Source organism: Melospiza melodia, chromosome 18, assembly GCF_035770615.1.
Source record: "Melospiza melodia melodia isolate bMelMel2 chromosome 18, bMelMel2.pri, whole genome shotgun sequence".
Lineage (NCBI taxonomy): Eukaryota > Metazoa > Chordata > Aves > Passeriformes > Passerellidae > Melospiza > Melospiza melodia.
Genome location: NC_086211.1, coordinates 13,856,727 through 13,879,272, shown reverse-complemented (window position 1 = coordinate 13,879,272; position 22,546 = coordinate 13,856,727). Strand labels below are relative to the sequence as shown.

General features: G+C 56.5%; 2 protein-coding genes across 9 annotated transcripts in view; one reads left to right on the top strand and one right to left on the bottom strand.

The window, feature by feature from the left end:
• Positions 1 to 2,422: 2,422 nt before the first annotated feature.
• On the bottom strand, positions 2,423 to 17,198 carry UBALD1 (UBA like domain containing 1). The gene is made up of 5 exons (XM_063171461.1): positions 17,141 to 17,198; positions 11,120 to 11,428; positions 10,455 to 10,735; positions 4,763 to 4,822; positions 2,423 to 3,554 (listed from the first exon to the last, which is right to left on the bottom strand). The coding sequence occupies exons 1-5, from the start codon at positions 17,196 to 17,198 to the stop codon at positions 3,225 to 3,227; spliced, it is 1,038 nt and encodes a 345-aa protein (XP_063027531.1). The 3' UTR covers positions 2,423 to 3,224.
• MGRN1 (mahogunin ring finger 1) overlaps positions 17,146 to 22,546 on the top strand; it is a 49,830-nt gene continuing 44,429 nt past the window's right edge. For 3 of the 8 annotated variants that reach the window (XR_010029962.1, XM_063171210.1, XM_063171213.1), the window contains exon 1: positions 17,146 to 17,284. Coding sequence is in view for 7 of the 8 variants with exons in the window: in XM_063171210.1 (XP_063027280.1) it covers positions 17,197 to 17,284 (88 nt within the window). In the remaining variant the exon portion in view is untranslated. The remainder of the gene's footprint in view (positions 17,285 to 22,546) is intronic. The other 5 variants (XM_063171211.1, XM_063171215.1, XM_063171212.1 and 2 more) reach the window with 4 other exon arrangements.

Here is a 22,546-nt window from a genome sequence, read left to right as displayed (position 1 = left end):
CCTGTCAGCCATGAGAGCTCCATGGGCACGGACATCTCTGCCATGCCAGGCCACTGTGCCAAGTTGTGCCACCAGACCTTTGCAGGTGAATAGCAGGGCCACACTCAGCCCATCTGAGTCCCCAGGCCACTGCAGCCCCCTTGTCCCTCTGTCCCATGCACTGACATGGCTGGGGGGACGTGGTCACTGTCCTCTGTGCCACCCCAGTGCTGGCCATGCCCAGGGCCTGGCAGCACTATAAGCCCACCCAGTTTGGGATGTTGCTTTGCTGGGGGTCTGCAGGAGCTGGCACTGCCCAGAGCAAAGCTTTGGTGTCTGTTTTCAGCCAGCTCAGAGACCTGGAGGACATGGCTGCCTGTCTGGAGAAGGTGCAGGGTGAGAATAAAGCAGCTGTGGGATGTAGAAGGTGCCCAACTGCTCCTGGTCTCAGCAGGGTTTGAGCTTTGAACAAGCTCAGAGGCCTGGGGGCTGCAACCCCACATCCCACTTGTCAGGAACACGTTGGGACATCTCAGGATGTTGTCACCAGCCACTCTCTGGGGTGCCATGAACACCTCCCTGCCTTGCCTGGCTTCTGCAGCCGCCCAGGCTCACCCAGAGCCTCACGTCCTCCCCAGGGGCTGGGCTTGGCCAGGGAGGGGCTGGGCCAGCTGCAGGAGCCGTGCAGAGGCTGCAGAGCAGCTGTGGGGTGACACCAAGGCAAGGACAGCCTCTGGGCACAGCTCAGGAGCCACTTGTGCCACGGCTGGTGCCTGAACCAGGCTGTGCAAGGATTGCCCAGACCTGGCACATCCCCACAAGGAAGCAGCTCAGGATTTTGTGCCAGGATTTTGTCACCATGCCGTGCTGGTGGAGCTGGGAACAAACAATGGTGGGTGGCTCTGAGGAGGATGAGGGGAGGTCAGGGGATGATGAAGCACCCAGGTATGAACAAGGTGGTGATGGAGCAGGGCTTGGGTGTGGTGAACAAGCGCTGGCACTGGGCTCTGCAGGGGATGGCTGTCCCCCTGCACTGTTTCTGCTTCTCCCCCTTCAGCACTGAAGATCCCCCAGCTCTGCTCCTGGCACACCACAGGGATGTGCTGCATCCCCCAGTACTCACCCAGGTGCCTGTCCTGAGTGTCCCCTGCCACATGGGCAGAAATGCTGCTGAGCACTCCCTGGGGAGCTGCTGAGGCTGTTTGTCCTTGTGCATTGCAGGTGCAGGTGACAAAGCCAGGCTCCTGGGGGCTGGTGTCAAGCTCACAGGCGTCCAGGCTGCTCACAGGGCTGTGAAATGGCATGAGGGGCTGGGGAGGGGAAATGCACCAAGGCTGTGCTGCCTGGCCTTGGGGGACTGGTGGAGTTGGGGTCACACTGCCCTGGCACCCACTCATTGCAGTGGGGTAACACCACAGGCCAGAGATGCTTCCTCCTTTGCTGCCTCCCCTGAGCTCCTGGGGACACACAGGGCAGCCAGAGTGACACTTTTGGGCTGTGCCATGTCCCCATCAGCTCTCTGACCAGTCAGATCACCAGGTCTGTGGTCTGGCACATGATTTTCCAATCCTGTGGCTCCTGATGGCCCTGGGATGATCACAGGCACGTTCCCCTCCTCACCACCCAGGTCTCCCTGTGGCTTCACTTGTGTTTCTCAGGCAGTTGTCTCTCTTTAAGGTTCTTCAATCCCTTCTCTGTGTGCCCTGGGTAGCTCTGTGCTGCACCCCCCCCATCTCACAGACCATGCCCACTCCCAGCAAGAGTGGATGTGGCCTGGATGTGCCCACCACAGCTGGGACAGGAGGTGCACAGCCCTGGCCCACTCCAGGGCCCACCAGCTTGGCCCATTTCACCTCAGCGGGGCAGGACTGAGGGTGGCAGCTCCAGCAGAACTCCATGCAGGGAAGCTCACAAGGGCCAGCCCCAGCTCCAGGCCCTGCCCAGGCTGTCCAAGAGGCACCCCCGGTGAAACCATCCCTCCTACATTGTTTATTTTAGCAACACAAACAAGAGACTGAAATTAATTATTGACTGGGGAGCGCAGGGGAACAGCCTTGCTGGGAAAGGGTCTGGCAAGGACAGCAACCTCCAAGGGACCTGGGGAAGAGGGGATAGGAGCCAGGCCACAGCAAAACACCCAGGAGCTGTGGATGTCACAAGGGATCCTGAGGACTCAGCACAGCCCTGCCTGCTGGGGTCTCACACCTCAGCTGATGTGGCAGAGCTGGGCTGGGGCTGAGCCCTGGATGCACGTGGCCAAAAGCAGCTGGCAGTCCCTGCATGGCTGGAACAGGGTGTTTGGAGCAGCTGGAGATGCAGCCAACCCTCCTGGGGTGCACTGAGCCACTGGGAGAGGGGATCCTGAAACACTCCAGGCTCAGGGGAGCTCTGCCTGAGTCCTGCCACTGCTGCAAACGAAGCAAAGACACGGGGTTCAAAGGGGTTCAAAGCAGAAGAGCGTGTATTGCAAGCGGCTGCGGCGCATCCGGAGAGACTTCCAGCCGCCGGGAGAAAAGAACAGAGAGGTTAAAAACGATCCCAGTCTCTAGGGTTACACTGTGTCATGCAAAACAGCCCTGGGGCAAACCCCATCCTGGGAGGCTGGAGGGGAAGGTGGGACCACCAGTGCTCACCCCCTGCTCCCCATCGGGGCTGGGCGAGGGGCCAGACGCCTCCCCGAGGGCCGGTGTCCCCAGCCCTGCTCACCAGTGAGGACAGTGCGTGTGGGGGGGAGGCTGTGGTGGTGCAGGAACAGCCCTTGCTCTCTCCACCCCTTACAAAAAACAAGCCTCACAAGGTGTCTGCCCCCCACCCAGTTGATGAGGGCCAAGGGATGGGAGAAAACACTCAGGCACAACCCACTCTGCCTGGTGGGGCGGCCCGGGGGACTCTGAGGAAGGGACCTCCTCCATAAATGTCACTGGCATGCAAACTCCGGTGTCCCAAGAGAGGAGGGGGTGCTCCCTCCCCGAGAGTCTGGCAGCGTCAGGGTCCCAGGCAGAGGCCAGCACCGGTCCCACGCAGCCTCCCGCTGTCTCTGGGGAGCTCCATTCAGCTCGAGAACAAGTAAAAACTACTTCAAACCAAACCCATGCAAGGCAGCTATTTGCTCGTGTGTCTCGGCGGCTGCCAGATGCCCTGGCAGCACAGTTCCTCTCCTCTTTGGGGAGGGGGGAGAGAAAAAAAAAATATATATATATATTTATAGGCAGGGGTCCCCGCCGCGGCCGCTCTCCACCGCAGCCTCATCTCTCTGCCTCCATGGTCACGTTGGCCTTCTGTTCTGCGCTGGCCTGCTGGGAGACGGCGGCGGGCCAGCCCGCGGGCTGCGCCGGCGCGGCCGGAGTCCACATGCTCTGCTGCTGCTGCTGCTGCCCGGGCGGAGAGGCCGCGGGCCAGGCGGGGTTGAAGGCCCCGTGCTGGGGCAGCGGCGGGGCCGGGGGCGGCGGGGAAGTCGCCATGGAGGCCACGGGGCTACTGCTGTTGAAGCTTTCGGAAGCCTTGAGGCGGGAGAACATGGTGAGGGCGTCGGGGAAGTTGGGCGGCGTGGCCGGCGTGTTGGCAGGAGTGCACATCTGTGGGGAGGAGACACGGGGTCAGGGGGGTCCCCACATTCTGCCTCCCACCGGGGCACAGCACGAGACCCCTCTGCCCCCTTGATGTGGCACGTGAAGCCCCCAGACCTGTGCTCTGCTGGCTGTGCTGCCCACGAGCAGCTTTATTTAAGGGTCTGAAGGCTCATGCTGTGGTAAGAGCTCCTGACAGAGGGCCCAGACAGGACCCCCTGTGCCCAGCCAAGCTGGGGACCCCCTCTGCTCCACAACCCACTGGTGCCACTCTTCTGCCTGCCACTGAGGCATGGCATGAGACCCCTCTGCCCCCCTGCTGTGGCATGTGAAGCCCCCAGACCTGTGCTCTGCTGGCTGTGCTGCCCATGAGCAGCTCTATTTACGGGTCTGAAGGCTCATGCTCTCCTGACAGAGGGCCCAGACAGGACCCCCTGTGCCCAGCCAAGTTGGGGACCCCCTCTGCTCCACAACCCACTGGTGCCACCCTGGGCCTGCAGCTTTCTGGCTCTGCAGGCACAAGGCTCAGGCTCAGCTCCCATCCCCCAGGACACTGAGCGTGCTCCCGCCCTGCTGGGCACTCACTTTGCATGCTCCAAATCCCCAATTGTCCCAGAGAGTCAAACAAGGCCGCAGCAGCCTGTAAATCCTTAAGACACATCTGCCCAAGCAGATTACGGGCTGCTGGGGCATGAGAGTTAAGAGACTGAGTCTGGGGACAGCTGGAAGAGAGCAGAGGCAGGCAGCACCCACGTGTGGTGTTTACACACCTCCAGACACTCTGCACCAGAGCCACGCTCCAGGAATTGCTCACTCCAGTGAGCACACAAGGACCTGTGTGTGTGGCTGCTGCAGGATGGGAAGCACCATGTATCTGTGAGTGTGTTTACAGCTCGGTGCTTCAGGCTTCTCCAGGCTCTCTCTGCCATGCTGAGCTGGTGTGGACCACTGGCTATGCCCAAAACACCCTCCCTCAGACTGCCCCTTTTGGAAGAGCAGCCCCAAACCATGTGCAAGGCTCTGCTGTCCCACTGTCCCACCAGCTGCTCTCCAGGAAAACCTCCCTTGGCAGGCAGCTCTGGCAGTGCCCAGCCAGCCCTCCCTGCCTGCACTCCTGGAGCTGGGAAGCAGCGAGCTGGGCATGAGCACCAGGCTGAAGCACCCGCCAGCTGGTGCTCTGCCCTGGGAGAGCGCTGGGGAGCTGGGAAAGCACTTACCATCTGATGGTGGTGGCTGTAGGGGATGTTTGTTTCTTGGAAAAAAGCACTGAGAGCAGTCTGAAAGGAAGGAGAAAAAAAAAAGGGAAATATGATGTTACTACCTGCATCCAAACTGAGCACCCACCTCACCCCTGCACACTACTGGACCCCAAAGATGATCCAAACAGGCCCTGGGGGGCCATGAGGGCACAGCTGCTCCCTGTCCCCAAGCAGGGACCTGTGCCTGCCATCTGCTCACACCAGGGCAGGTGGTAACCATGTGTATTTGGGACCACCATCCTTGCAAAGAGCAGCTACTGCAGGGGCAGAGCCCAGCAGGTGTTTCACAACTCACCGTGCCACTCTGCAACCACCGTGTGCTGGGAAACAAAGGAAACCAAATCCAACCCCAGCAGGAACCAGTAAAAGGCATGTCTTCAACAGGACATGATCACAGTCCCCACACTGCCACCAGGAGATGCCCAGGGCAGGGGCTGCAGCAGGTGCCCACCCCATATGCCAGAACATTTCCAATTCGGTTGCAGACAGAGCAGGATGGGGACTGACATTGTTTTGTAGCTTCCAGTTAAAACCAGTAATAGTCTGGTAAATATGTCACATGCCACAGGCGTGTGAGAGGACAAGAAGGGCTGCAGGTAGGGAAGGCCAGGGGAAGAAGATGGTCAGGAGGGCAGACACCCAGCCCAGGTCTGGGAGGAGCAGAGGCAGCAGGAGGTCTGGGGGTGCACAGCACTGAGCTGATGCAGGAATGGTAAAAAGTTCTTTACTCAGAGGGTGGGCAGGCCCTGGCACGGGTTGCCCAGAGAGGCTGTGGCTGCCCCATCTGTGAAGTATCCAAGGCCAGGTTAGATGGGGCTTGGAGTAACCTGGGATAGTGGAAGGTGTCTCTGCCCGTGGCAGGGGGGTAGAACAAGATGATCTTTGAGGTCCCTTCCATCCCAAACCATTCTGTGATTCCATGATGGTGACTCCTGTTCTGTGCCAGGCTTCAACCAAGTCAGGGCTAGAAAACAATGCTTTGATTCAGTTGTAGATGAGACTTGATGGAGAACTGGTTTGGATTTATTTTTGGGTGAAGGAAAAGCCCCCTTCAGTCCCATTCAGGCCTCTCCCCAGGGCCTTCAAGTCTCCACTCTGGGGTGTGAGGTGTGGGGCTGTGGCCGGGTGTTGCCACTCTATCCTGAACTCTGCTCCCTTCCCGAGAGCCAGGGATTGGGGTCAGCCAAGCTGCCAGGGAAAAAAAGGCACAAAAGCCCAAAAAAAGTACAGGGAGGTTGTACCAAACCCTCTCCAATGGCAGCAGTCACAGTCCTGCCACCACCCATGCTCCTCATCCCAGTGTCCACATGCTCCTGTGTCATTCCCAGGGCCAGCATGAATGACACCAAGTCAGCTCAGCTCATTGATCCAATGGGAAAGCTAATTTTGCCCCAAACATCCAGGCTGGCAGGCCCTGGGAAGGCAAGGAGGTTTATGGTTTCCTGACTAAACAGCAGAAAATTATTGGTACGACCAGGTGGCAGCCAGAGCAATGTCTGCAAACAATGATCCAGACCTGGGTGGGGGAAGCAATTCCTGCTGCAGAGTCTGGCAGCTCCCAGACCACGGGGGAAGTGTGCAATAGGTGGGCTGGCAAAGCTCTTCCCTGCAATAGCTGCATTTAATAACACAGCACCTGAACTCTGCACCCGGCCACGCTGTGAGCTCTGAGCCCTCAGCTCCTGCAGGCAGGACCCAGCAGATCCCAGAGCGAGCATGCAGCAGGAATGGAATGGGGTCTGTGGCCCTGCAGAGAGCTCTGCACAGGACAGCACACAGCTCTGAATGAAGGAAATGTCTGACACAGACACTTCTGCAGCAGTGACACCCCCTGCCATGCTACACTTTGTCCTGGGTGAGGTTGGACAACACCCCGAGGCTCTATCACTGACAGATCCTGATAAGAGAGGGGCAACACCAAACGGGAAACCACAGGCAGAGGTGTGGGCACAGCCAGATACCACAAGCTGATTAAATCTGCTCTGTGCTCCTCTTTTCCAAGTGGCCTCATATCTGGGACTGTGCCACTGACAGACAGTGGCAGAGAAGGTCCCTGCTGTCCCCCTGAGCTGCCCACCAACCCCTGCCAGCACTGGGATGAAAGCTGGGACTGGGCAGAGGAAGCAGCCCACCAGGGCAGGCCCCTCTGCCTAAAACACTCTCTTCTCCTCCATGTGCCCCTTTCCAAGCACAGCAGGAACAGCCCCTGTGCCCAGCACAAAGCCCAGGAGCCCCTGTCACCTCCCAAGGGACCTGCAGAGCCCCAGCCTGCTGAGGGAGGGCCCCACGCTCCCCTTGGTGCCACGGGGGCCGGGGACACACACGTAACCAAAGCTCCTGATGCCACCTGCTCTCCAGACAGCGTCACAAGTGCCACCATGACTGCTGCAACAGCAAAGCCAATTAAGGCTCCTCTGCTGGAGCAGGAGCTCGAGCCTGGCTCAGCTCAGACCCTGGAGCCAAGGCCCCACTGCCTGTGTCACCCTGGAGTGCAGGGGAGCAGGGCAGCCACGGCCTGGCCACACTCAGGAGGTGACCAGGACACTGTGTCCCCTCCCAGCATACAAAACCAGGAGCTTCACAGGAGAGGGATGACACAGGGACCCTGCCAGGGTGCCAAGAGACACCTGTGGTGACTCAGAGAGAGGGTGGCTGGAGGTGTGAGCCCTGCCAGCACGGAGCACCCAGCAGCAGGGGCAGCCTGGGAGCACCCTGTCCTTGAACCACCAAGGAAGGGGCTTCATGAAATGTAAATACACCAGAGGAAGTGAAATCCAGCCACAGACACAGCAAGTGAAGCCAGACACCTGCTCCTCCTCTTGTTCCCCACACTGAACAGAGGCTCTTAGCACCAGGAAAAGGAAGGAATGGGTGGGTTTTTTTAGAAGCAGTTTTTTCTCATTCTTTCCCAAATAGCCCCAAGGGCAATGAGCGCATAAAGTCAAATAATATCTTTCTACCAATAAAAGAACTTGATCCACTGCCCAGCCCCATGTGAGACTCTGCAAACTCTGAAATGTCTGCCTGGTAACCTGCTGGGCTCCAGCCACGGAGGAGCTGCCTTCCCTGGCTTCTCCCAAAAAGCCAGGCCCTGGAAGCTGAGTGCCAGCCGTCACCCAGAGACACTCCAAGCTGCTTTCCTGGGCCTGTAAACCTCCCCCTGGGATCAGCCATGGCACTGCTCCAGCTGCTGGAGGGCTGGGCTGGCAGTGCCATTCCAGCTGGCACCCACAGCAGCCATCCCTGGAGGCATGGAAGGGCCCACAGAGCTGCAAATTAAACTGGGCACGAGAGGACAAAGCCTGCCCAGGGTCCCTAGGAAACAGGAGAGCAGTTACAGCGAGTGGGAGAGGCAATCCACACCCTACCCATGAACTGCCCTGTTCCCCAGGGATACATGGGATGAAAAAAAAAATGGCTCCTTAATCAACCCCAAGTATGGGACAGACTCTGATCAGCTCACAGCACAGCCAAAGGTGACTGTATCCCGAATGTTTTCCTGACCTCCGACCCTGCTCACTGTCCTGGATCATGTTCCTTCCGCCCTGGAAAAGCTCTGGGTCTACCAGGGCTGGAAACACATACACAGAGCAAATCCTCTCTCCAGCCCTCACTTCATCTTCCTACACACAATGGCCCCTGAGCAGCCAGACTCAAAAACAGCACAACCCCAGGGAAGCAGTCCTGAAACACCAACATCCCAAAGCTGTCTGTGCTTCACAGCAGCCTCCCTCTCCCTGTTTTGGTGACAAACATCCCAGAGGCTGTCACAGGCAGCAAGTGGGACACTGGCCCACAAAGGAAAGGTCCTGGGCAGGGCAGATGGATGCCAGGAGTGCCCTGGCCAGGACAGAGGCACAGAGCTGGGACAACCCAGCTCCTGCTGTGTGTCACTGTGCCACTGAGCTAGCCTGGCTCGGTGCAGAACACCTCTCTGTCCCCGTGGCGGCCTCACAGGCAGGAGCAGAACGCTCAGGTACAAGCAGGCTGATGGCATTCACGGTGCCCCTGGAGGAACGCTTTGACTCCAAGGAGATGTTAATTTATGCTGCCTTCCCTCGTGCTGAACTTGCCTGAACTCCCCCGATTTACACTCACTGCAGATGCACAGCAGCCAGCAAACGGGTGCTGCACTGGAATAACAAAAGGCTCGGGAGTACTCCAGAAGGGAGGCGAGAGCCGGCTGGAGCGCTCGGGAGGTGATCCCTCCCCAGCGTGGCTCCCAGGAGGAGCCGTGCCCAGCGGCCATTTTGCAGAGGGAATTATCTGACCGCTGCACCAAAAGTGAGTGGGAACATGGTAACGGCAGCGTTTGTTTACAGCCCAGCTTCCTCTGAGTCATGTGAGTGCCCAGCCGGCAGCAGACGGCTCTTTCTACTTGTGCAACTCGCCAAACGGTGGCAAAGTTCTGCAAAAAAAAAAAAAGCCCTTTTGAAAGGCACGTTAAAAACTTCTGTCATCCCTCGCCGGCTCTTTTGCGACACGCACGGAGGTGGTGGAAGAGGATCCCGCCTGTCCCAGAGGGCCACAGTCGGGCTGTGTTAGTAAACAAACGCCGGAGCACGTTACACATGCAGCACATCCCACGCCAGCCGTGCTCCCGTTCACCGGGAACGGCGGGGGCATCGCCGGCCGGATCCTCCGCACGTCCCTGCGAGCCCAGCCGCGCTCCCCGGCCACGCACGGCTCGCTCTGGGATCCTTCCCTGTGGGCCTGTGATAATGTGGGAACGCTGTGCCCGCACGGCGATGGGCGCCGTCCCTACCGGGTCCGCCCGGCCGCTGCTCCGTTAGGGAACAATCCCGGGACAGCCCCGGCAGGGAGGAGAGGTGCTCCGGCCACCGAGAGGAACCAACGGAGCCCGCTGCTCCCCAGCCTGACTCAGAGCTGCTCCCGCAGCACCGCACAGACATTTCAATTACCGAGGTGCCATTAGCGTCAAATCCATCAGCTCCAACCTAGGGAGCTGCAGAAGAGAAGGAAAAATCCTATTTAGAAAGCAATTTATTGGCGACGGCCACTGCATTGCTCTTTGCTCCCTGCACTTCGGCTCCGGGGATCTTGGCAGGAGCTGAGCGCCGTGAAAGGCACCGGGGAGCTCGGCCGGCGCCCCCCGCCCCACGCGCGGCCTTAACCCCTGTCAATGTCACGGAGTATCCCGCCCGCGAGCGAGAGGAAAAGGCGTCCGGAGCCAGGAAAGCTTTGACCTACAAAGTCTCCTCTCCCACGGCTGCCCGAGAGCTCCAACTCCCCGGGGCAGGGCCGTGGGAAAGGCAGCGCTGGGGTTTTCCAGCCCACGGCCACGCGGGAGGGCTGCGGCGGGGGCGGGGGGGAACAGGACGAGGCTTCGGCGGATTCGGCGCTCCCGGCCCGGCCGCGCTCCGGCGTGGGGCCCCGGGAGGCTGCGAGCCCCTCTCCGCGCACCCCCCGCGCAACGTGGCCTCCGATCGCCCGCCCCGCGTGGCGCCCACGCTCCCCCGGGCACCGCCGGGGGCTCGGCCCGCGCCCCGCCGCCGTTACCGCGCGTGTGGGCGGGCGGGGGGGCAGTAATGTGTCCGCAGGGCCGGGCTCCGATCCACGCTGCCCGAACCCCCCGCGATGCCCCCGTGCGGGGACCCGCCCGGGGCCGGTACCGGGGCGGCGGCCTCACCTCGAACTGCCAGTGGGCCGCCTGCAGCAGCTGCTTGGCCTGGTCGGCGGCGCATCCGGCCGCCAGCACGAACTGGTTGATCATCACCTGGTGCTTGAGCTCGTCCATGGCCCTAGCCCCGGCCCCCGCCGCCCTCAGGGCGCCGCCAGCACGGCGGGGCCGGCGGCTCACGCCAATGTTTACCGGGCACTGACTCACGGCGCCCGCCCAGCCCCGCCCACGGCCGCCCGGGGCGGGGCGGCGCGGCTCGGCCCGCGCGGCGCCCCTGGGACTTGTAGTTCCTGCTCACCACGCCGTCCCGCCGCCCTGCCCCCGCTCGGACCACAACTCCCAGCAGGCCCCGCTCTGTTTGCGGAGCGCTCGGCGCTCGTTGAGTGACGCGCGGGGCCGGCCAACCGCCTCCCGCGGCTTGGTAGTACCTGACCGTATATGGTCAACAACGGCGCGGCCCCCAATGGGAGGGCGGCGGGGGCGGGCCGCGCGCGGGGCGGGGCCGGGGCGGGGCCGCGCGGTCACGTGGGCACGGGCGGTGTTTACAGTCGGCCGCGTGCGGTTTCCTGTTGACGTGAGGGAGCGGCGGGGCCGGGCCCGCCCGGGGGCAGCGCTGCAGCCCCTCGGCCCCGCGAACCCCCGCAGGCCCCGCCGGTACCCCCCCTGCAGCCTACGGTGGAGACTCCTTGGCTCGTAGCTGCCGTGCGGCCCGGGGGGCGGCGGAGCAGCAGCCCCTTGGCCCCCGCGCCCTCCTTCCGCGCTAATAAAACATGGGCGCGTTGCCCACCCCGTCCTGGTCCCGTTTTCCCTCAGCCGCAGCGTCTCCGTGCATCGCTGAGGTGGCAGCGAGGGAAGGTTCTGGAAGGTGCCGGGGGCTCCCGGCGCTGTGAAAGGCTCCTTTGAGAGCCGCAGCCGCTGGAAGCCCGCGGGCAGGCCGGTCTTGCTCAGGATAAGCAGGGACAGCCGCGGTTCAGTGGCTGGGGCTAAGAACACCAGGGAAGAGATGAAGGGAACTGCCGGCTCCACCTTTCCTGAGCGGAGGCTCTGGGCTGTTTCCTGCAGTTTGGAGAGGTTTGCCTGGCCGTGAGTGGATTGTTTACTAACGCCTCTGACCCTGGCTGGCATTTTGCTGGTGTTTCTTGAGGATTCAATGGCTGAAGCTCAGGCAGGTAATGCACTTGATCAGCGGGGTTTGCAGCCTCCACTGTGTGGACAGGAATTGTTCTGGTACCGTCCAAAGCTAAATCACCATTGTCCACATGTTCTTTAGTAACCATTCTGGAGTTACACAACCAAGCCTTGGAGAGTTTCAAGGCCAAGGGGTTTCCCTTTTCATTCTATATATCTCACTGCCCAAATCCAAGTGAGAGCACAGCTGTGCGTGGCAGTGGGACATAGCAAGAGCTGACTGCTCATTTCTTGAAAGGTCAAGACAACCCCCAGAGAGAGGTGACACAGGGAGATTTGTAGCCACCAAGGTGTAAATACAGCAGGAAAAACTAACCTCCTGAATGATTACTTTAATCAGAAAGAGCCAGGCATGTTTAGAAACCTTGCAGTTTGGTGTTTGGAGGGAGAAGGGTTGGGCCTGGCCTGGCAGGGCTTTCGGGAAGGGTTGTAAGCCCTCAGAGCAGGGCAGTGTTTAGGGAGGCAAAGTTCGTGGGCTCACCGCTCCTCCTGCTGAGCTGTAACTCCGTGTGTGTAGAACAGCCTCGTTGTTTACACGTACCTGACAAACACAGCAAGTGGCAGTGGGAACAACACAGACAAAGCACTGGGCAATAAACCCCGAGCAGCTGGACTTTGGATGAGCTGCTCTGGTGACCGGGAGCTTTCCAGGGAAACAGATTTCCTTGTTTACACGGGTGTGCTCGTAGCTGCCTTCCCAGCAGACATGTCCAAGGAGGCTCCTGAAAGGCAGCTGGAGAAATGTGGCAGTGGGAGGGTGGGTGTCCCTTGGGTGGGTCCATCTGCCTTCTCCAGGCTGTAGCTCTATGGATTATTCTTCTTCCTGGGGTTCAAAGGATCCCTCATCTTTTCCTGGGTGGGTTTTGCTGAGCTGGAAGGCAGTGCAGGAGCTGAGGTCTCCTCAGCACCCCTGGGGCTCTGCAGGCTCCTGGTGGCAGGAGCCCTGGCCCAGTTTCACCCTGTTTAACCACCACGATGGCACTCACGGTCTCAGGTCCCTTGAACCTTGTGAAAATGTTTTCATCCCTTTCTCACAGATTTCCCATCTTTGTGGCTTTCCTCCCTCATGGTGCAAGCAGCAGCAAAATGGGGACAAGCACATCTCAGGGAACCCAGAGGTGAAGGTGCAAAACCCACTGGGGTGACACCACCAGCATTTGTGAGACTATTGCTGCTTCTTGCAGCTGCCACAGTGCCCTGGGCTGGGGGAGTGCTGCCACCTGAGGAGCTGTGGGAGCCTGGTGTGAAAAATGCATATTTTATGATTGGCTTTTTGCAAATATTAAAATGAATATTATATGTGTTGTGTTAGAAAGTAATGCTGTATTAATTCTCTTAAGTAGTGTGTTAAATATAGTTCTGGGTTATAAAAAAATGTTAAAATAGAAACTGTGCTATGTAGGGTACTTTTTTTAAAGAAAGGACTCGCACTGAGATAGCAGCCACAGGACACCTGAATCTTTCAGAGAAAGAGAATTTATTGCTCCATTATCAGGAGAAACGAACTTCTTCCCACCTCGAAGGTGCTGTCAGAATTCAGAGGAAGAAGTTGACGAGGACCAGACAGAATCCTATGTTTGAATGGAATTTATGCATCATGTATGAGATGTATGAATATGCAACAGGCTGTTGCTTTTAAGGGTTAATCCTCTGTTAACGTGGGTCCTTTTTTGGGCTTGTGCTGCCCAGAAAAAGGTACCCAGAAGTTCGTAACTCTTTGTCTCTATTGTCTCATATTGTCCTAATTCAAATTGTCCAAATTATTATTACTCTAATCATATTACTCTTTTTATAACCATTTTATTACCGTTAAACTTTTAAAACTTTAAAAACAAGTGATTGGCGTTTTTCACACTGCTGAGGGCTGGCAGGGCAGCCCTGCATCCCCTCTCCTTCCCGTGCTGCTGGCAGGGATGGGATGGAGGAGGCCGTGCTGCAATATCCTGCCTTTGTGTGTACCAGCACAGCTTCCCACGGGCCAGGCAGGAGCAAAGGAGCTGCTGCCCTCCAGCCCTGCTCGCTCCGGGCCCTGGGGTTTGGGCAGGAAGGGCTGAGCCCCGCCCGGGCACACCGCGACTGATTCCCCAGCAAAGCCCCTGCCCTCCTCTCGGGAGCGTGCAGTTTATTGCAGCCCTGAGATACGTGAAAAGTTTCTGGTTTGGCCCACACGTTTGAAGAATGAGTCTGAGTTCTTTGGTTCTCGGTCTCAGAGTTGTTTATTGGATCTTATCTATAAAATTTTTTCTCCTGTCAGGTCGAGGTCTGCTCAGCAGGACAGACAGAGGCACTCTGCCCCCAGGGTGGTGTTATCTCTTTATACTACAAACTGTGTATAACATGTTAACAATTACTTTCCAATACCTATCACCTGTGTTAGACAGTGAGCTTCTACTCTAAACCAATCCCAAAGTGCCAACATCACAGCAGAAGATGGAGGTAGAGAAGAAGAAGAAAGGCTGGGCATGCCCAAGTGCCTCCATCTTGTCCACAAAACCCCCATTCTAAAAACCCCAAAATCTACTTTTTCACCTAGTGATAATTTTATTATTACACTACTTAAACTTCTGTGGCTTTCAGGCCTTCATACAAAGCTGGTAATTTGCTCCATGGGTCATAATCAAACCCCCAGGTGTTCTGGGCTGTGTGCCAGGGTCTCTGAGCCCCCTGGCAGGGGTTTTGGCAACTCTGGACATCCAGAGGGATGTACTGAGTTCTGACACCCTCCCAGATGGCAACAACCCCCACAGGGCCCGATGGCTTCCTCCAGGTGCCTCGAAGAGCCTGGTGGCTCAGGAGGGACCTTCCCCCTGCTGGAGGAACAAAACCCCTCCTGCCCTCCTGCTGCAGCTCCCCGGGCAGAGCCAACACCCCCAGCTGTGGGACCGGGCTCTCCCTGATTAACACCCCTGGCACCGAGCTCGTAGCTGCCCAAGGAGTGTGGGTTTGCAGTGAGATCATCTTTAGGGTCCCTTCCACCCAAACCATTCTAGGATTCCATTATTCTGTCCCAAAAAAAACCTCTGGGGCAGCTGCCTCTGGATGCCTCTTTGAGCTGGAGAAGGGCAGGATGCTCTCGGTGCTCAGGTTGTGGGAGCAAAGGGAGAGGGACTCTCATCTTCAAATTCCCCTCCTCACCTGTTTCATGGTGTAAACACTACTGTGCTTTGCCACCAGTTCTCAGGACAGCACAGGGAGATGGAGCCACTGATCCTTGCTGTGCCCAGGCTGCTCCAGCTCAGCCCCAAATCAGCTGCTGCCCTGCAGAGTGAGGCCTTGGGGGTTGTGGATTCACCCTGCTCACTTTGGGGCTGCTGGTGGCTGTTCACATCACCCCACTGCTGCCAGGGCACTGCCCACAGCTTGTTCCTGTGGCTGTGCAGGCAGGGAGCCCTGGACACACTCTGGGCCAGCACACATGGATGGTCACTGTGATGGTCAGTAAACTCCATCCCTGTCCCTGTGATGGTCATCAGACTCCATCCTGTCCCTGTGAGGGTCCCGGGGGACACAGCAGAGAGGTGCCAGGCACAGTTACTGCCAAGGCACTGCCAGAGCCTGGGGCTCCCCTGTGCCAGGTGCAGGGTATTCATCTCTTGTGGTTGGCCAGCAGGACTTGTTGCTCATTCCAGGTTTTTTCCCTGTCCTCCTTCCCAGCCCTGCTGCACAAAGGGATGCAGAAGAGCAGGGTCTGTTCCTGTCCTCACCCCCAGCATGTGTTGCCCTGCATCCCGTGCCTCTCCCAGTCCCTCTGGCTGTGTTTGTGTGGCCACGGCAGCTGCAGGGATAACAACTGTCCGGAAGCACGTTTGGCCTGGGGATTGTTTGCTTATTCCTGCTGGGCGTGTTTTAGTTTGTGTTTACAGCCAGCAAATTCCACCCACTGCCTGCTCACTGCTGTCGCAGAATCCTCCCGTGCTGGCAGGCTCTGCTCCCTCCCTGCTCTATCCCATTTCCCTAAATCCCAGCCCTCTTCTCTGCTCCCAAGGCCAATTTAAGGGATTTCACACGTGCCACCTCAGCTCCTTTGTCTCTCAGTGATTCCCAACTCCACTGCTGGGAATTTGGGTCCCCAGTTCCTTTGCAGTGTGTGTGCAGGGAGGCACTTCCCATCACAGGGAGTGGCTTTTCTCTGTTCTCTGTGCCAGAGGGGACATTGGGACTCAGTCCTGGGACATTGGTGGCTTTTTTGTGCCTCTTCCTCCACGCCATCCTCCTGACTGTTGTGTCCCACATGTGAGGCAGCCCGTGGCCATTCCCTGTCCTCACATCCAAACCTCAGGCATCTCCATTTGCTTTCATGTGTGGATTACCTGTGAGGGGAGGAACCCAGAAAGGAGAGGCTTCCCCATGGGAGACTGATCACCTCCTTTCCTGCTGGCTTTGAGCCCCAGCCAGTAGCAGGTCCCACCTCTGGGAAGTGCCCTGGATAATTCTCCCTGGGCATCCCTGTACAGGCTGTGTCCCTCTGGGCATCTCCCTTGTGCCAGATGTGTCCCTGGGAATTCCCCCTGTGTGCATCCCTGTGCCAGATGTGTCTCTGGGAATCCTCTCTGTGCATCCCTGTGCAGAGCATGGCCTTGGGCATCCTCCCTCTGCATCCCTGTGCAAGGTGTGTCCCTGGGCATCCATCCTCCCCATGCTTTCCTGTATGGGATGTGTCCTCAAGCATCCCTGTGTGAGCTCCCAAGGGCTTCTCCATCTAAGGTGTCCCCCCTGTGGTCTCCATGTCCATGCCTGGGTCCCTCCCATGCAGAGTGCCCCATGCACATCCCTGTCCCCCTTCCCATTCCCATCCCTATTCACATTCTCCCATCTCTATCCTCACCCCTATTCCCATTCTCCCATTCCCATTCCCATTCCTATTCCTATTCCTTTTCCCATTCCCCATCCCCATTCCCGTTCTCCCATTCCCCTTCCCATCCCCATCCCCATTTTCCCATTCTCATTCCCATTCTCCATTCTCCATTCCTCATTCCCATTCTCATTCTCATTCCCCTTCCCCATTCTCTCATTCCCATTCCCCATTCTCCACTCCCCATTCCCATTATCCCATTTTCCCATTCCCATCCCTATTCACATTCTCCCATCTCTATCCTCACCCCTTTTCCCATTCTCCCATCCCCATTCCTATTCCTTTTCCCATTCCCCATCCCCATTCCTGTTCTCCCATTCTCATTCCCATTCCCCATTCTCCATTCCCCATTCCCATTCTCATTCCCCTTCCCATTCCCCATTCTCTCATTCCCATTATCCCATTTTCCCATTCCCGTTCCCATTCCCATCCTCCATTCTCCCATTCTCCCATTCTCCCATTCCCATCCCCGTTCCCGCCGCAGCGCCTTCTGCCGGCAGAACTCACGCCACCTCCATTGGTAGATGTCGCCCCCCCCCCGCCGCACCGTTGGTAGGCGCCGCCGCGGTGGCTGCCGGGAGCTGTAGTCCCGGGCCGTGAGGACTCGCTGTCCCGGCGTGCCCCGCGCCGCCGCCGTGGGTGCGGGTCCCGGTGCCGGTGCCGCCGCCGCCGCTCTGCGCCCCCGGGCCGCCCGCCCTGTCCGCGGCCGCCATGGGCTCCCTGCTCAGCCGGCGCATCGCGGGCGTGGAGGACATCGACATCCAGGCCAACTCGGCCTACCGCTACCCGCCCAAGTCCGGTGAGGGCCGCGGGGACCGGGGAGGGGGACAGGCCGTGGCGGGCCCGGTGCTCCCCAGGCCGGGCGGGGAGGCCGGGGAAAGGGCTGCCTGTCACCGGCCTGGGCTGTCACCGACCCTGGCTCTGCCCGCGGCCCTGCCCGGCCGCGCTGGCGGACAGGCCGTGGGTGGATGGATGGATGTCTGTGGGCACAGCGGTGGCACCGGGCCGGCTCTGCCCGGGGCTCGGTGCCCGGCTCTGACCGTGTCCCCGTGCCCGGCATCCAGGCCTCATCCAGCTGTCCGCGCCGCCTGGCACCGTCACCGCCCGTGATCCCGGGGTCCCGGGGTGCTCGGGCACCGCTCCCCACCGTGCAAGTGCGGCCTCAGCGAGCTGCTGGTCCCGGGCGGCTCTGCCGGTAAAGGGGTTCGCTGGGACAGGGAGCAGAATCGGGCCTGGTTGGATACACGATGGCCAAATTCCCCTTTAACTCCTTAAAATGGCAGTGGCTGTCACCTCGGAGCTGTCGGGCTGACACAGCCTGCTGGGTGTCTGTTTTCCAGGGAATTGTTCTGAGGGCTTGGAGAGCTGGGTGCCACTTGTGTGCAGGTGGGATGAGCCCGTGACTCACCTTGTCTTGGGCTGGCTTTTGAGATTGACCAGCTTTAACTTCTTTAAAGAGTTTTACTTATTCTTCCTAGAAAACAAGTGGTCAGGGAAATTCAGGTAATCTTTCCCCCTGCAATATCCATTTGCTTACAATTTTTTGTAGGTTTTGGTTCTGTCAGGGCTTTTCCAGGCAGGCTGAAGAATTTGCAGAGCAGCAGTTTGGGTCCCCTCACTCTCAGATACAAAGACTTTTCATGCAGAGATTCAAGTCCTGTGTGTGTCCATGACCTGCTGGCTGTGACATCCTCAGAGGGGGCCAGAACCCCTGCTTAGTTTGGAGGGGGTGCAGGATCACCTCAAATAAATTCCTGTCATCTCAAATAAAGTCCTGTTACACCTTGTCTTGTTGCAGGTTGGCCCTCAGCAGGAATGGTGGCATGGAGGAAGTGGAAGGGGGAAACCTGCCTAGAAAATTCCAACAGCTGTGTTGGCTCTCTTAGAAAATATAACTGCTTTTTCAGGGGTTTGGGAGCTGGGTTTTTGGGCAGCTGGGAAGGGCAAGTGTCACAGCTTGGCTGCAGCTGGATCTGTGTGTGACAGCATTTTAGATAAAGAGAGGATTAATTATAACCACCATATGCAATGGACATGAAACTTCTTTCTGTTGTTCCTGTGCTGCTGAACTGGAAGTTAATGGTGTGTTGGGTTTGGGGCTTGTCGAGGTAACCCCATCCCACACTGAGGTTGGGTTTGTGTGTTCCCTGGAAGGGGATCTGTGGGCCATAATGCTCCCAAGGAGTGTTCCTCATGTTTTACCTCCCTCGTAGAGCTGAGCAGCCAATGCTTTCAAGCAGCTGGTTAAATAAAAATATTTGTATTTCCTACAAAGGCTCTGGATGCAATTAGAGGCTTGTTAATTAATTCTCTGTGGCATTTTCTTGTGCTCTTTCTGAAAGCTGGTGTTAAGCCAAGGCTTTCTCTTCCCATTCTTTGGGTTTATCTAACAAGGATCCTCTTGACTTTGGGAGGGAGAAGAGCTCTTCAAACTCTAGGCAGAAGAAGAGGTGGTGAACACCTCTGGGGTGGAGCTTCAAAGCCCAGAACAGTGAGGACTGTTAGGATGGCAGCTTCCCTCCCTCCTTCAGTGTGTAGAGGGACAGTGTCCTTTGAGGTCCTGCCACCTCCAGAGTGAGTGTCCTGGAGATGGGAAGGTTGGGACCAAACCTGGCAGTGGGGATGACTGAGGTTTTGATTTCAGGAAGCAAGCTGGAAGTAGTGCAAAATGTTCTTGGGCTGTCTCCTTGGTTTTTTAAGATTTTCTAAGCCTTCTGATGTTGACATTCTTGTGGCAAACTTTCTCACACACTTTCTGTAAGTAACTGATTGTTTTGCATTCTTTTATAGCAGAAGAGAAAGTTGATAGATTGTTAGTCTGTCCAGTCTCATCGGAGAGGTGGCACTGTCACCCTCCAATCCACTGGCACTCTTAGAAAACTATAAATGTTAAGGTCAGAAAATAAACTCCCCTTTCTTCTTCACCTTGAGAACAGCAGTGTGAGCTTGTGTTCTTTCGTGTCCTACAGTGGCATTGGGCTAAATGTTTGCTAATTATTTCTAACTGGACCCTGCTGCTGTGAGCCCTGTGTGGGAGAAGCTGGTTCTCCATGGGCTCTTTGAAGAGTTGATGGTCTTCTTTGAAGAGTTGATGTCTCAGTCTTGAATCTTTGTTGCATCTTTGGAGTGTAGTTGTAGAAATGTCAAGTCCAGCTTTTTGGATTTCAGTCCCAACACCAGCACAGGTTTGCTGCATCTCTGTCTGCGTTGACAAAGACTGGATGTGGCACTTGCTGCCATGATCTAGTTGAAGTGTTAGAACATGGGTTGAACTTGATTATCTTATAGGTCTCTTCCAGCCTAGAATTTCTGTGATTCTGTGATTCTGTATGTGCTGGAAAGTGAGTCTGACTCTCAGTCCTGGCTCTGAGATTATCCCTGAAATTACCTCTGATTCCTGGCAGGAGTGGTGAGGGAGCATTTCCTGAGGTCACCCACCCTGTGTGCAGCCCTGTCCTTCTCCTTTCCATCCCATCCCATCCCTCCTTGTCTCTGGTCTCAGCAGATCTTCACTTCCTACAAATGTCTGCTCAGCTGGGTTTGATCAAGGAGCAAATCCCCCCTCCCAAGGACACACTGTGCCAGGAAACAAACCCTAAATCCAGGTAAAAACCTAAATCCAGGTGTTGTGGCTGTGGTTTCAGCCTGCCTGTGCAGAGGGACACGGTGGCTGGGCTTGGTGAGGCACAGCTGGTTGCAAAGGAAGAGGTGAATATTCACTTCTCCTTTCTTGCCTTTTGATGTGGGTGCTGCTGGGTCAGTCACATGCCCTGGAGAGGACAGAGCAGCTTGCTGAGGAATCCACCTTGGTGTGCATGAGCCAGTCCTCAGTGAAGCAGGGTGTTGAACAGCTTTGTTGGAAATTGTGTGCAGTTTTGTAGTCAAAAATCCTCAGAAAATGCCCTGCTTCTTCCTCCAATGCTCTGGGTGGGCATCATCTGCATTTTTCCTCCTGTATCTGGATGTCTGAGGCTGCTGTAAGGTGATACCAAATTTCCTTCTCTGACCCCTGTTTGGTGGTACATTTTAACCAAAATTTCTTGCTTTGTGGAGCCTGTACTGGCATTGTGTCTGCCTGAAGGGCTGGCAGGAAGGCCTGGTTTATACAGAAAAGTGAGTGCCTCTGTGAAACAGGCTAAAAATGGTTATTCCTTCCCCTGTTTAGAGTTGTGATCTCTGTGGTGTTTCAGTGCTTGGAGCAGTGAAGGAGCTGCCATGTCCCTGTTGCTGTGGAGCAGTGAGCAGTGCCCCAGTGCTCCCCACAGCTCTCTCCTGTTCCAGGAGCTCCTCTGCAGCACGGAGCACCTGCCCCTGGGATGGCTCTTGAAGAGGATTCCCTGCAGATTCCTGGGAGGGGAAAAAAGGAAGTGGATTGCTCCTCTCTGAGGATGAACTGCTTTGTTGTTTGGGAATGAGGCTTTAATCAAAGAAAGAGCAATTTTAAATAGGAGAAGAGTACCAGAGTCACAGCCAGTCCATCTCTGTGCTGCTGGGTGCCATGACAGTGTCACTGTCCTGGCTGTCAGTCTACCTGAGGAATTCAACAGAGCCCAATTTCTATCACTTGACTGTTAATTGCATTCATGGTGAGAAGCCTGAATGGGCACCTAAATGCTTCTGTTAATGAACATTGTGGCACAGCCATGCTGTGATGGGATCACTGCTGTGCTCAGCCTCCTGCAGGTTGTGTCCCTTCCCAGCTTGTTTCTTGTGTTGCATGGATATGGGATTAGGGAGAGGTAACTATGACTGGACAATCTGGTGCTTAATGCTGGTGCAATTATGCTAATAAACCCCAGCACTCTGTTGTACTAAATAGAAAGTATTTTGGTGTCATTTGATGCCCTGGAGGAGCCTTGGCTTCCAGTTTGGTTTTGCATGGGACAAATGAATGAGTCAGATTTGGCTGTCCTGTCCCAGTGGTCCCAGTTTTTCCAGCCACTGTAAAGTTTTCCACCACAACAATTCCTCTTACAGCCCCTGCTTGGGCTTCATCTGCCTCACTTGGTCATGTTCTCTTTTATCTCATGCTCCTCTGTGCTTTGTGCTGATTTACTCTGGGGAAATGAAGCCACAGTTTTGCTTTGCTCTGGCATTTTTATCCTTTTCCACCCTTTTTTATTTCTGTGTGATTCTTTCCTGGTCAGCATGTCACTGCATTTTCCTGGAGGGTTTCTGTTTGTAGCAGGATCCATCCAAGGATTTCTTGCTTTTTCTTTTTCCTGCCAAAGAGAATGACACTTGTCCTCCTTGTGCCCATAGCCACAGAGCTGTGTGTAAAGCTGGCACACCTGCTGAAGGTGGTTTTATAGCCTGGGGGAACAATAGCAACAAGGTTCCAGAGGCATGATAGCCTGGCTAAAGCTCTAAAGCTCTAAAGCTATCTTGGTGCTGGATTTGGAAATGGAACCTGGGATTCCAATGCACAGAATATATGAGCACTCCTGCTAGAGCCACTAAAAATCCTAAATGTCACAGTGACTGCTAAAGAGAATGCCTCATATTTTCCATCTGGAAGTTTCCTTTTAGTTTTAATCCCTGGTGTGATATTTAAGAAATGCTTTCTTAAAATGTTCTGCCTCCAACTTGGGCAAACTCTGAGGTGGTTGTGATAATGGTTGAGAGGATTAATGCATAACTTTGGTTTTACCTTGAGAGCTCTGAACTTGGGTGTCATTGTAGCGAGAGCTTTCTGAAAGCTTGCAACAAAATATCTTTTTTTAGCTGCTGAAAACTGTGTTATAAATGTGTGGAGACAGTTTGCTGCCATTCTAGTTTGTTTGTCTGTTGAGACCTGGTGTGTGTGGCAGCTTTTGTGTGTGCAGAGCCTCGGGGTTGTTCTGTGTGTTCCCTCTGGGCACCTCAGAGTGGTTTTCCCTGTGCTCCTCGTGCCTGGCACTGTTTCTTGTTTGCTTATAAAGGAAGTGCCTCAGGGGAAAAAACCTCTCCTTCACATTGCAGGAGGTGACTTAGCAGGGAGATAAAGAGAGTTCAGCCTGAATGTGGAACTGGAGCTGTGATTCCAGCTGCTGTATTTGTGAGAAATCCCAACAATTTGATA